The 14,763-nt window shown below is 39.9% G+C and overlaps 1 protein-coding gene across 5 annotated transcripts in view; it reads right to left on the bottom strand.

The window, feature by feature from the left end:
• EXPH5 (exophilin 5) overlaps positions 1 to 14,763 on the bottom strand; it is an 80,848-nt gene that overhangs the window by 11,520 nt on the left and 54,565 nt on the right. For 2 of the 5 annotated variants that reach the window (XM_036028601.1, XM_036028602.1), the window contains exons 3-4: positions 13,683 to 13,845; positions 6,751 to 6,799 (exon numbers count right to left, since the gene is read on the bottom strand). In XM_036028601.1, the coding sequence (XP_035884494.1) occupies positions 6,751 to 6,799; positions 13,683 to 13,845 (212 nt within the window). Of the gene's footprint in view, positions 1 to 6,750; positions 6,800 to 12,752; positions 13,431 to 13,464; positions 13,656 to 13,682; positions 13,846 to 14,763 lie in introns of those variants that run through there. The other 3 variants (XM_036028604.1, XM_036028605.1, XM_036028603.1) reach the window with 2 other exon arrangements.

Raw genomic sequence — 14,763 nt, 5'->3', positions numbered from 1 at the left:
ACCAGGCTAGCAACCACTTCCTGTTCTGGTGTCTTTGATTTTTAGTCCACTCGGCTACCCATAACTTGAAATCCTTTCTTTCCCAAGTGTTCCCTTTCCATTTGATGTTCAGCATTACATTCCATCTCACCTCGAACACCTAAAACCAAATCTCTAATCTTTCCAAAACTCCAACTTTTCTCTTTCTACAGCACAACTCCACCCAGTTCTAAAGTTCAGGTTCCCTTGGTCTCTACATTCCTCATTCCCTTGGTCTCTACATTCCTCACAATCGAGTATTTTCACCCCTACCTGTTTTCTTTCTCAAGATCTAGGTCAGTTATTTCTGAGAGAAGCCCTGCCCAAATTTCATTGACTTGTGGCTTTCAGTTCAATGGGCAAGCTGTAATTGAATGCACACAAAGGAGATTTCTTAATAAGAAAGAAACAATCCAATGATAATTTGTTGGTCACTGGATATAATTTAACACACTACTATAAAATTCAGAAGTAAACAAAAGCTAGAAGCAAAACATAACTCCAGTGAGACACCGACTGTAGGCAATAAAACCAGAAACTAATCATTTGAGAAATCAGATTACTTATAGCTAAGCTCTTTTCTTTCTAAAATGCATCAAGATATTATTCTCTTTTGTGCCCTTCCTACTGTCTAAGTCTTTATTTGTGCTAATAACAATTAGTCATGCATCTTATAAATTCATTCTTCCCAAATCTGCAGTGTTGGTAGTTGGTACAGCTAGATACATCTAAGAGAACAGCAAGCATCATTTTCTCTCCATTTTAACACCCAAACAAACTTCAAATTTCCTCTATATAGACTAGAGTACATTCTTTTGGCCTCCTGTATCACAATGCTTTAGAGTAAAAACATATACTGAAATGAAAAATACGGGGCCTGATGGCTCAGGTGAAGTGATGCATCTCTTCAAGCGGAAAAGGATGCCCACCATCCGGAGACCCTGAATATAACCTGTGATGATATGTCTGCCAGACCCTTTACTTCGAGACCAACCCTACTCACCCAGCATGTTGAGAATAACCTCCAACACATGGAGATCCAAAATATGACTAAGAGAGAATATGGAGAATTTATTTATGTTCAATGTGAACTCTGCAAGAATTTGTTCCCCAGGGATACAATTTTAAAAAGTAATTTTTAGTCAGTGATCTATAGCAGACATAGAGAAGATGAACAGTATCACAGCACTACAGATCCCTTTTATTGAAGCTTTATGTGAGATAGTAGTAGTAGAAGCAGCAACAGCAACTATACATTACTTATTCTAGACAATGTGCTTAGGGCTTCATAGGGATTACTGTATTTCATTATTTTAACAACATTGTGAGGCTGGGACTCTTATTATTCCCACTTTGAGAAGACTGCACTTGAGAAAAGTGAGGTGTCAAGAGGTCAGGTCATTTGCTTCAATGGTGGAAGGAGGGGATCATTTCCATCTGTTGGGTTGCAGAGCCCATGCTAAATCACCTCTCCCTACTTTTTGTTGTTAGTTTATCAGTGTACTCTTTTTCAGTGGTAGGCATCTTCTGAGGCCACACATGGGTCTTAGAGCTGCTGAAAAGCACCTGAAATTTCCTGATACCTAGAGTAGAGGTGAAGTCCTTGGGGCAAGCAGCAGACAGATCCTTAACCCAGGCTCAGTTCTGGACTCAGAATCCCCCTCAAAATAATGTTCCATGCCAATAGGTTGCCATAGGAAATGAAGCGTTTATTTCCCATCCCTGGCTTATAAGATGATGTTCAAACACCCTGTGCAGCAAAATCATATCAAAATCATTTTCCAGTTTTTGGTTTAAGCCTTTCCTCCCCAAGTCTCTTCAAGTGCCCTGTGCTCTGAGCTCACTATACACAGTTCTCTAAAATGCTGTGTACTTCTTCTAGACTTCCATGCTTCTGCTCCTGACCTTCGCTCCTTTTCCTCTTCTCTTGGAAAGTATCGACTGACCCTTCAGAGTCTAGTTCATATATCATGGTTTCTGTGAGCCCTTCAATTCTCTAGGAAGAATGAATTACCAAAGTATACTTATATGCGCCTCTGGTGTGATACGTGTTATGTCACACCAAAGTTGTTTACATTCTCTGCACTTTCACTTTAGCACTAGACTTCTCCTCTTCCCCCCTACCACACATTTCAGTCTTCACAGTGATCTAAAAAAAACCAGGGATTTGAAAACAAATGTATCAGGACCCTGGAATTGGCCCAACCTCTAAAATAGCCAAGAAAGCACAGTGTTCTCCTCTGTGTCCTGAGCACCTAGCATAGCATCAGCATGTAGGAGAGTGACTAATATTTACCGAATTGAATTCTAAGATTACAGCACTATTTTCCACTTTTGAACTTCTCTAACACGTTTTATTTGTTTATTTATTTATTTGTTTGTTTAATTTTGGGGTTACAGTTGTCCCACCTTTTTCTGCATTGCTCTCCCCTGCCCTGTCCTCCCCCACTCTCATAAGCAATCCCCCCAACATTGTTCATGTCCATGAGTCTTCTATTCATGTTTCTTTGCTTGCCTCTTCCTCTTCTTTCTCCCATGATCTCCTTCCCTCTGATCACTGTCAGTCTGTTTTTTATTTCCAGGTCTCTGGTTCTATTTTTCTCATTTGTTTGTTTTGTTGATTAGGTTCCACTTATAGATGAGATCATATGGTATTTGCCTTTCATTGCCTGGCTTATTCACTTAGCATAATGCTGTCCAGTTCCATCTATGCTATTGTGAAGGGTAGGAGCTCCTTCTTTCTTTCTGCTGTGTAGTATTTCATTGTGTAAATGTACCACAGTTTTTTGATCCACTCATTTACTGATGGGCACTTGGGTTGCTTCCAGCACTTGGCTATTGTAAATAATGCTGCTATGAACATTGGGGTGCACAGGTTCTTTTGAATTTGTGATTCAGGATTCTTAGGGTACAGTCCCAGCAGTGGGATCACCGGATTGAAAGGTAGTTCCATCTGTAGTTTTTTGAGAAAATTCCACACTGTTTTCCACAGTGGCGGCACTAGTCTGCATTCCCACCAACAGTATACTAGGGTTCCCTTTTCTCCACAACCTTGCCAGTACTTGTAGTTTGTTGATTTATTAATAATGGCCATTCTGGCAGGTGTGATGTGATATCTCATTGTGATTTTAATTTGCATCTCTCAAATGGGCAGTGATGTTGAGCATTTTTTCATGCGTCTATGGACTCTGTAAGTCCTCCTTAGAGAATTGTCAGTCCAAGTCCTTTGCTCAACACATTTTTGCACACTCATCTGGTATCAACTATCTTATATTTGATAACATTACTCATTTATTCAGATTTCAATACACTTTCAAAATATCCTATCTCATTTGATCCTTAGGATAAATTTGTGAATTAGGTGAGGATCATTGTTCCCATTTTTCAGGTGAAAAAAATTGAGTCTTGGGTAAGTGATATCAATAATAAATGGTAGCAATAACTCCTCATGTTCATATGATCTGATCTCTAACCCTGTTCTTCCCTCTATGTTGCTTTTTACCATTGTTTCACTGATGTACATGTCTTCAACTGAAGGGTAAACTCTCTGAAGACAGGAACCTTGCTGCAAACTTTCATGCCCCCCATGCACATAGGTATGGATTGCCACCAAGGTAGAAAATTACATATATAAAATTTCTAGTACAGATTATTACAGAAATTGAGACACTGAATATTTACAATATTAGGGCTCAGAACATCATGCCTGAGATGGGAAAATATAATAGTCAAACACATGAATTCTACTGAGGTCCAGATCCTGGTTCCACCCTTTAATAGCTATATAACTTAGGGCAAGTTACTTAACCTTTCTATACCTTCGTTTCTTTTTTGGTAAAATGAAAAAAAATATATAATAACTGCACCAACAATACCCCCTAGCTCATAAGAGTAAGTGAATTAATAATTGTAAAACACTTTAGAATGGTGTCTAGCCGTAGTAAGTCCTTGTTAGTCATTGCTCTTCTTCTATGGCTCCAGAGGGTTTCCCAGAGGACCCCAGATGATGGTGCAGTCTGATGATTTAGAAAAATGTCCAGCAGGGCAAGAGGCCTAAGTCTCAAAATGCTGGCTTTCAGGATCTCAGTTACATTCTCAAACATGGTACATACAGTAGGCTGAGCAAAATGAGGCCTTTTAACCAACGTCAATTTACTCTACTGATATCGTTTGCAATTCTGACAAACAGCCCTGCCACAGAGTAACCTCAGGCTCTTTGAGAACTTCCTGGGGCAGCCAAACCTGCAGAACAGCTGTTGGAGCAGAAGCCTAAGCTCACTGATATTATCAAATGCCCTGGTAAAGTCAACAAAGTAATTTTTCAAGGTGTTCCTGAATTTGTCCTATGTCTGCTTTCCTGAAAAGGTCAAATTCGCTAATGTACTTTATAGATTAGAACCACTCATTCAGTTCTTCTTTCAATTTCTGAGTGCTAAGGTTGTGCCAGGCAGGGGGATACACAGGTGGGCACAGTCCTGGCCTCAAGGAGCCCACACTGACCCAGTGTGCTAAGTACATTGGAGGTGTGTTTGTAGGGGTCCAGAGCTGCCACATCACCTAAGAGTAGGGCCCACCAAGATTTGTTCAGAGATGAGGAGTGTTCAAGGGACCAAGGCCATATGTTTTGCTTCTATTCTCATTGATGGTGAACACTTTGACCTTGGATTCCTCACCAGTAAGGAGATGATTCTCAATTGGCTGCAACTGGCTCCTTAAGGAACATTTGGCAAATTCTGAAGATAATTTTTAATCGTCACAACTGAGTGAATAACTACTGACATGTAGTAGGTAGAGGCCAGGGATGCCACTAAACATCCTGTAATACCCATGGTAGCCTCACAACAGAGAATCATTCAACCCCAAAAAGACAATAGTGCTGAGGTTGAGAGAAACTCTTAGTTACATGTCTCTAAGTTTCTCTCTGTGTTTTCTCAAACCTTTTGTTTCTTTTAAACCAAAGCAAATATTTAAATGACAGCTTTCTCTCTTTTGAGTGGAAAGTTATCTTAGTACAATCTCCTATAAAATGTGCCATTCCTGCCAGGCTGCCAACTAAGTTTAGGAAGTTCATTTCCTTAAACCTTAGCAAGAATCCCTGTAGCATCAACTTCCAGCTTTCTGCAGGCTTAAGGGGATAGGACTTCCATGAATAAATCATGGAAGTCTACGTATCATAGAAAACCTCTGTTTTAGACAGTAGTTTCATTATTTTCTCCTACTTTTTATAAAAGTTATTAACTGGAATCAACAATCACTGGCTCAAGTTGCATCCCAGCTCATACGTTTTAGATTGACAGTCTCTGAGAAGCAGTCGAGAGTGCCAAAGAAAGAAATCTATTAATATTCAGATTGGATTTTTGAATCCCAAGAATTCCAAATTAACTCTACTCTTTTATAACTTCCAAGCATTTTTATTTCTTTTTACATTCCTCATCAGCTTCAGATGCCATGGCTCTCACATGGTAGAGGACAGTGAGCTCTGAGTATTTCTCCAAGGAAAAGGAGCGTGAAGAAGCATCTGGAGCAGGTCTCTGTCCTCTTAGAGAGCAAAGGTCTGTGTGTGCCATTTCAGTCCACTGCTCAGTTAAAGGAGAGGCTGCAGGTAGTAAGCCACTGGGGATCATATGCAAACAGGGCTTTGGGGCTGGTGCACTGCAGGCATTATGCATTAACTTCTGGCTGTGCAGATACAGAAACCCAGATTTTCTAATCCTGACTTGATCATTGACCAGTAACCTCCTTGATCATGATCTTTAAATTCTCTAACCTCAGTTTCTTCATCTTTAAAATGAGGACAATAAAAGTACTTCACAGATTTCCTCTGAGGATTAAATGAAATTATCTATGTCAGGGGGCAGTTGTTGCTGGTGCCATGGGGTTCAGTGTCCTCAGAGAGGAGGAAAGAAGGAAGCAGCATTATTCTGAAGAAGAATGGGGACTCTGTTTTTAAAGGACCTCTCTTATATGTATTCCTTACTAGAATTCTACCCCATGCTTTTTGCAAAAAGGAAAAAAAAACAAAAACGAGAGAGAGAGAGGCAGACAGAAAGAAAGGTAGGTATGAGTACCAAGACCACAATGAATTGAAGAATACCTCTACCCTCTTTCTGCACTCTTAGTCTCTTCCACAGTTCTCATTCTTTCATCTCTGAACCACATGAGTCACACAGAAAGGCATAGGCATGTGTAGATCAAAAGTTAAGATGATGAAAAAAACAGAAAACTTACAGCTTCTCAATCTTGTAAGCATGTGAACACAGAGAATATATTTAAGTCTAAGTCCTTGGTGGAGAGTCCTGTTGGGTCAGTACCCTCATGTGAACCTGTTCTGCCCAAGTGCATCTCACTTATCCGTGGCTTCCACTTTGAATACAAATGATGATCTTACCCAGAAATGATCCAGCCCAGACCCACATAGGCTTGGAAAAGTGGTGGTGATGCTTTCTGCCTCTTCCACATATGGAAAAATATCAGAGGTGCCACTGATGGTGTGAGCAGACACACAGTGGCCTCACTTCTTCCTGGCACAGCCTGCTTGCTGATTGAGCATTTTAGTACCAGAGCCAACTAGAAACCAACCATGAATGGAAAACTGAACTCTCTAGGAGAAATCTAAGTTTCTTAAGTAAATTTAAAGCTGAGCTGAAGGGAAACCTGTTTACATAGGTATCCAACCAGGGATTACATTAATTATGAATTCCTTACAGTAAGCTTTAGTTTTTAGTCACTTACCACAGCAGTTCCCCTCACAGACACAGCAGGTCTCGCATGCCTGTCACATCTGTGGAGAGAATTTGAAAAAATTTCTTTGAAGAGGGCCAAAATTTTACCAGGAGAAAAATCAACAGCCATGTGCCATTGTACCTTGGTATCTTGAGAAGATACATGTATATTTCTAATGCTCTATAGGAAGATGTTTCTTGGTTAGTGCATTGTTGATAAAAATTTTGGAAAACTTTCCTCTGATTGCTAATGGTGTTTTTACATCTTTGTCACTCAGGTAGCCAAGAAGAAATTAAATAATAGTGGGTTTGTGTCTGAACACAGCATGAGATATAATAGCAAAATGGTTACATCTGCTGAGTGCTTATTATGAGTGCAGGCAGTGTTCTTACACTCTGTGCTCATGTTAACTCATTTAAATACTTCATTTTCATACACTGGATGCTGTGTCTACTCCCATCTTACAGACCAACAGATAGAGGTACAGAGAAGTTAGAAGATACTACCCAATCTAGATATCAGCAATTTTCAACCTTTTTCATCTCATGGCACACCTAAACGAATTACTAAAATTCTGCAGCACACCAAAAAAACATTTTTCTGCTGATCTGACAGAAAATAGGTATTTTGATTCATTCTCACCGGACATCTATTGTTGTGTTGGCTGCTGTCATTTTTTTATTTGACAATTTAAAGGAAAGGAAGTCGGTGTCCCTGGCTAAATAGTCAGGTATTGCATGTTTTAAAAATTCTTGTGGCATACTGGTTGAAAATCGATGCTCTACACTTTTGCCAGAGTGATCACTATAAATTGAATCATGCTAGTTTCCTGCTTAACATTTTAATGGTTCCCATTTGCACTCAGGTGAGAGTTCAAATTCTTCTCTGCGTTTAGAAGACCCTATATTATCTAGTCCCTGAATACTTTCCAGCTTCATATCTCACCTTCCTTTATCCCTTCTGCCAAAGGGATTTGCCACACTCTGCAACCTATGCACTTATTGTTCCTTTGCCTGAAACAGTTTCCTACCAATTGTTCACCTGGGAAACTATCTCATCCTTGAAGAATCATTATAAATGTCATTTTCCCTGGGAGACCTGCCCAGACTCTAGATACCTAGACTTAGATTCTTAGTCTAAGATACACCCCTTCCAATGGGCTCCCGGAGCACACTGAACTTCCCCTTCTTGGCATGAATCTGTTTCCCTATTTCCTTTTTGTTGTCCTCACACGATTAAGGCCTGTAAAGCCATTGCCTGTTGTTTCATTCCATAATGCTGTACATGGAATTCCTCAAACAGTACTTGTTGAAGAAATGAGCAAATGTGTTCATTTTTATTCTCACCGCATCTGCTCTTCCTATATTCTTCACCATCATCCATCTAGTTTCCTAAGTCAGAGCGGAGAGTTCCCCTCCACTCTTCTTTCTTCCACTTTCACCCCATCCAATTACCAGGCTCTCATCATTCTACATTCTAAACCGTGCACAAATCTGTCCACTTTTGCCCTCCTTGTTGCCACTATGTACGTTTAAGCCACTATCATCTCCACAGTCTCTTACTTGGTCTCTCTGACTTGAACTTTGCCCCTTGAATTTGTTCTTTGAGCTACAGTTACAGCAGTTTCACAGCCTGTGCACTATTGGTATCTCTTTGGTGTGGTGGGCTGTCACATGTTGTAGGATGTCCAGCAACTGCTCTGAACCTTCCTCACTAGAGGCCAATAGCACTTTCCTTCAGTGAAAACCAGTAATATCTTCAGACATTGTCAAATGTCTTTTTGGGGCAATTTGCCCAGGTTGAGAACCACAGAATTAAGGTGATCTTTCTAAAATGAAAATCTCATTATGTCACTTCTCTGTTTAAAAACCATCAATGGAAAAAATATATACATATGCACATGCATGCATGCATGAAATAAACCAAAATATTAGTGTTTGTCCAGTGAGTTATGAGTGATTTTTATCTGATATATATGCATGTATACATAAAACAAACCTATGTTATACATAATAATAAGAAAAGGTATGGTATTATTCAAAAAAAGTGATTCATGGCTACCTGCTGTGTACAGGATCAAACCCCTCCAAGCTCACCAGCACTACATGGGTAAGGTCCAGAGTTCTGGACTCTGCCAGCCTTTCCCATCCCATCTCTTATCAGTCTCACCTTATACTGGGTTGCTGAACCTCAGTGACCTAGATGTTCACTTTTTCCAGTCTCTGTACCTTTGCTGTGTCATTCTTTCTGCCTGGTGCAACATCCCAACTCTCCACTGCTCAGCTCAGTCCTATGTGTCTTTCAAAAATTGGTTCTCTTCTTCCTGGAAGCCTCCTGGATCCTCCAGTATGAGTTAAGTGCTTCTCCTACATGTTCTCATGGCAGAAATGCCACTCATCCACGACAGCACTCACCATATTATACTGCAATCATCGGTGCATCTGGCTGTCACCAAGGTTGAGCAAGGCAAGATGACATCCCTGTGTGAATTTTACTTATTTTTAAAAGGATTTTATTTATTTACTTTTAGAGAGAGGGGAAGGGAGGGAGAAATAGAGGGAGAGAGATATTAATGTGTGAGATACATCAATCAGTTGTCTCTCACACATCCCCCAACTGGGGACCCGGCCCACAACACAGACATGTACCCTGACTGGGAATCAAACTGGCAACCTTTTGGTTCATAGGCTGGCACTCGAGCCACTGAGCCACACCAGTCAGGGCCCCTGTGTGAACTTTAAAGGGCATCTCTCCCTCAAGATCCTCACTGTTACTTGCCAGAAAACTGCCATAATAAATATACAAATGCACAAGGATTGTGATATGACCAGAACTTCCTGGAGATCTGCAGGGTACCTCCTGCTCATCTCTGTGCAGTAACCTGGTGTCCCCTGCTAGATTATGAAGTCCTCCAGGCAGAGGTGAACTTTGTTTTCACGATTTTATCTCTAACACTAAACATAGCACCTGATCCAAAGGAAGGCTTTGATAAAAGCTTGATAAATAAATGAAAGAGAAACTTTCACTTGGGCTACTGGCACCTATGCCAGGAACTCTGACGGCCTTTAGTGTGGAGAGAATAGGGAGCCACGCTGCAGTGGTTTCCACACCTGAATGAACTTCCTAATATCCCAGAGAATTAAAAATAAATAAACATCTCCGTGCCTTACTTCAGACCTTCTGAAGCAGAATCTGAAGGTTGGGGCCTGTCCTTATTTTTAAATTGCTGATGAGATTATAATAATGACCAACCGGATCAACGGGGGATCCTTTGGCCACTGCTCTTGTCCTGCTTCTTCCTCCTGTCAACACAACACTGTCGTTTATCTGTAGACACCACACCTGGTGTAGAGGATTTCCAAAGAAGGCTTACTCTGACTTCTTCAAACTAGGTGTCTTAGGTTTTTTCCCCGTTCCAATGCAAGCAAAGACACTCAGCTAGGAAATGGGAAGAGAGCACAGCAGGACATTTGTAGTGCATGAGAGAAAAAATAACCACTAACCAGAACCTAGGAAAATAATAATCTGTCTTTTTAATTTTTCAAAATAGTATTTGAAGTTTTTGTTTATGTAAACTGAGGTTGCAGTTGGACTGCCTAAGCTGTGTACACCCTACAGATGAGGCAAATTTGGGGATGTCTGAAGAGCAGCTAGTGGATACACCAAATCTCTTTGCATCTCAAGGGGAAAAAATTACCCTAAAGGAACAGGGTAGTCAGCATGTATATACTCACTGCTTCAGTTATCACTCCGTGATCACACCTACAGAGAGAACACTTACTATATGCTAAGCACTGTGATGGTCCCCAAAGGAAAGAAGCAATCTTAGATTTAATTGTACATGTTGCTCTTGAGACTATGAACTAGTTCCCTTGTAGGTGCACTTTGCGTAGTTCTTGGGATTACAATAGAGGAAAGAGTAGGGGGCAAAGGTCCACATCCCTAAAATTGTCATAATGAACTGATGGCCCATAGCTGCACAGCTTTGAGAATGTGTGTGGACAGGAGGGTGTGGCCCCCTTGAAGGGGTGACTTTATTGTGGAGTATGTTGGGGCATGAAACAGAGTAGCATGCATATCCCCTACTATGGGGCGGGGGCCTCACTGTAATGACCTGGGTCTAAATAAGAAAAGAACAACTATAGATGCTACTCGGCAACCAGGAAGGTGGCATTTGTAACCTCATGACATACACTATTGGTTATTTGCTGAACTATGTGGAAGGAATTTGTGGGGCAGTGGAGTTGCTGAAATTTTGTGGTGGGGCATGAGTACTCTACGTCACAGGTACTAGACGTCCCATAGCAAGACCTGAGGAAATATGACTTACAAGGAAATGCTGGGGGAAAGGTACATGTAAAACATGTATACTTTTCTCAAATTTATTGGCTAGCAATAAATAAATTAAAACATGAATGGAAATTATTTTTCCATTCTTTTTTTTAGGTTTGGGGGTCACACAGGGTATATAGTATGACCATTTATAAATAGGCTTAAAATAATAATAATAGATAGTATGGGAACTGCATAAATTTGGGAGGAGAAACCAGTCATATCTGAAGCAGAAATGGCAGAACTTTTTGCCTTCCTAATTCATGAGGTCACTATGTTCCCATGACCTTTTATCCACTGATAACAGGAAATCAAAGCTTCAACATTCCATATACTTTTTATTGCCTGGGCCTTTCTAAAATGAACAAGTATATCTGGTGAAATGATGAAGTCCATTTTTTTTCCTGGAGATAGCTATCCATTATCCAGTGTCATTTCTCAGTTAAGCTATAGCTTAGCTTAAAAGAGGAAAAGAAAATTCTCTGATGCTTAGTCTTTTAGGACTGAATGGAAGGCTGACTATGCTCTGCCTAGAGAGGCTGGATCTCTTTCTGTGGTTTATGAAAAATCCTATAAACTGCTTTGCTGACTTATTCTCCAGAGCAACAAGTGTGACAAAGTCAAACCTTGATGACTTCAGCGAGTGGAAACCTGGCAGAGAATGACTGTACTTCCCCTGGGGCCTTTGTCAGCTCCTCTTGCGCACTCACAGGCAAGGAGGAGTTCCTGAACCAGAGTCTGTATTTTAAGGATGATTTTGTATTTTGAAAGATCAGAACTGCCAAAGAAAGTCTGGTTCTACTCAAGAGTAAAGAGCACCTTGAAATTTATTGGTGGGATGTATTCCTACCACGATATAACACTTCCTTACCCATACACATTCAGGATTTATAAACAAATATTTAAGTAAAACTGATATTTAAAAATAAAAAGGACATATTTTTACATTTTATCTCATGAAACCTCTTAGGAGCAAAAACCAATGTCTTCATGATACTTGTATCAGCATAACTAATAAACATATTCTCAATTATGTTTTGAAAATAGAGTGTATTTAAAGACAATAAATTCTGTAAACTGCTAAGCACACATGTACACTTAAACTGATCTTAAACTGCTGAAATTTGTTTAATTTCTTCATGCTGTGCTAAATGCCTCAGTTCATCTGGTTAAAAGAGAGCTACAGGTCATTTCGGTACACAAGAAGGGTGGTTGCTAAACAGAGTTTTGCAAATGCTTCAATTTTTTTTCAGTTTGGCCCATAACTAAGACACATTCGACCCAGAAAGATGATTATAGATCTTTTATCTCCTTTGATCCACTTTTGCAGTAACTTGCACTATGAGCTTGGAAATAACTGGTCAATAGAGTTAACAGGTTTTTCAACCTTTCCCAGTTTACTAATGTTAGATTGTTTGGTGATATAAAACCCCGCCTTAGAGAAAATCACCTAAAACACAGACTACAGCATGAGTTCCAGCTACACCACACATTAAGATTATTTCTTTTCTCCTTAAAAGACATTTTAGCTACAAAAAAATACTCCACTTATGAGGATATTCAAAAGAAATAAAATAACTCCCCAAATGAAAAGTTGAAAATACTCCACTTTCAATTTCCCAAATGAGAAAATTACTAATGTTTCAAACATTTTACAAAAAAAAAAAAAAGCAACTCACCTATTTGAAGAGTATTTGCTTGCAAGTGACTCTGGTAGAGATAGTCACATAAGTCTACATTTCGTTCATTATTTCATCAAAGACAAAAGAGCTTCTGGTGAAAGCTAGAAGCAAAAATTCTTCCATCCACTCAAGAGAGGAAAACAGAACTTTTTTCCAAGTCTAGGAGCTTCATCACATGCCCCACCAGCTGCTTGCTGCCTATTGCTTTTCAGCAAGAGTGACCTCTAACACCTTTTATTGAAGCACTGCAATGCACTCTTAATAGTCTGACAGCACACACAGAACACAGCACATGCCAAGCCAACACCTTAAGAGGGTGGGAAGCTTTTCAACCAGGAAGGCATGCTGAAAATATTTAGCAGTCAGCTCAACTGAACGGAAGTAAAGCGTTGCTTGTTTTTCACAAGACAATCCAGGAATATAAGGAGTTGACGTGAACTGATTTATGCAGATCTAAACTAGGAACCATCTGGAACTATGCCTCCATTGCTCTAAAAGCTTCTCTTCCTTTATCTTAAATTTAAATTCTGAGCAACGACATCAGAATGGTCCTAATTTTTCTCTAGTCTCTTTGGTCATCTCAGTTATGCTCATTTAGTACCCCATCCTGCCTTGTGACCACAGATACATATACCCCTAAGGAAGTACTTTGGATTTAAATATCTGCCCAGGCATTCAGAGCAGGGGAAAAATTGTCAGTAATTATTACCTGGGACCTGTGCAGCTGGTTAGAGGTAGATTTCAAGCGAGGCAGGTTTCATGGTTTCATAAGGACTTAGTCCCTCTGCAAGAAAAGTCCTGTTTCCTTTGTCAGGATCTGAATTTAAGTTCTAAGAACAATCATTAAACATTCTGAACAGAAAACAGGCTGCCAGCCTCTGGGATCAGGTAGCTAATGAGCTATCACGTGATGTGAACTTGACTCACCCTTTCGGTCCCAGCCAGTGAGGCTTTAAAGTCTCCTTTCTGGGTTTCCCAAAGGAGAACAAGGAAGCAAATGATGATCTGAAACTCAGCCGAGAAGGAACGGGTGTTGGGTTCCTTTGAGTAGGTGTAGTTTTAGATTGTGATGTTTGTAATTCCATAGGATCTAAAAGAAAATTGTAAAAATTCTGTATCATTAAAATATTTCCAGGTAAATAAATCTCAGAGAACTAAGGCTTCACCGCCCCCCCCCCCCCCCCCCCCTTCCCTCCTTTCTGTACTCGTGGGAAGTCGAGCAGCAGGCATCTCCCGTGAAGACCTCAGGAACTCAGGGGAGTCCTGTGCCTAAGACGGTTCTGCTGAGCAGAGAAAATCCTCACAAAGACCAGAGGGAGTCTTTCAATAGCACGGTGCTGCACCTCCGTGGGACCCTCCCTACACCAGCTGTGTGAACTCTATTCAACGTGTCTTCCCTGGAGCTAGCTAAAACCCGAGATGAGGTGAGGGACCTCATTCAGTCTTACCTTGCTCTTAACCACCCTGTCCTTCAGAAATTTTTATTTTAGTATTTTAAAACATAATGATAGGTACAATGTAACTTTAATATCAAAGAGAGTAAAGGAAAAGAAAATAAGCCATTTAGAGTGTTTCTTATTCCTGTCAAAATCTCTCTCTCTCTCTCTCTATAGATTTACTACCTATATGGTTTACATGTATATATGCATGTAATATAAATATGTGTACATAGTATATAGTTTTATATGTAAGTATGAAAAATTCTAAGGTAATAGCATCACATACAAAGTCCATAATACTATAATACTTTTGGACATGCTGAATTTATAAATATTAAAGGAATTCAAGGTAAAGGGGAAGTCACCATAGCATATATGGGGTTAATCTAAATATCTGAAATTTGGGTCTTTTTAGATAGGTTTGCTTATTATGGGAGTTGCAAAATAGTGTCAGTATGTGAGTTTAGAAATATCATTACATGTTTCTTGACATTACTGATGTTAGTAACATATAAGCAAAAGCAGTCAATGTGACTATCAGTAGAAAGAGACTTTATACTGTTACGGTA

Source organism: Phyllostomus discolor, chromosome 6, assembly GCF_004126475.2.
Source record: "Phyllostomus discolor isolate MPI-MPIP mPhyDis1 chromosome 6, mPhyDis1.pri.v3, whole genome shotgun sequence".
Taxonomy (NCBI): Eukaryota; Metazoa; Chordata; class Mammalia; order Chiroptera; family Phyllostomidae; genus Phyllostomus; species Phyllostomus discolor.
The sequence above is the reverse complement of the archived record's forward strand: the minus strand, read 5'-3'. Positions and strand labels throughout refer to the sequence as shown.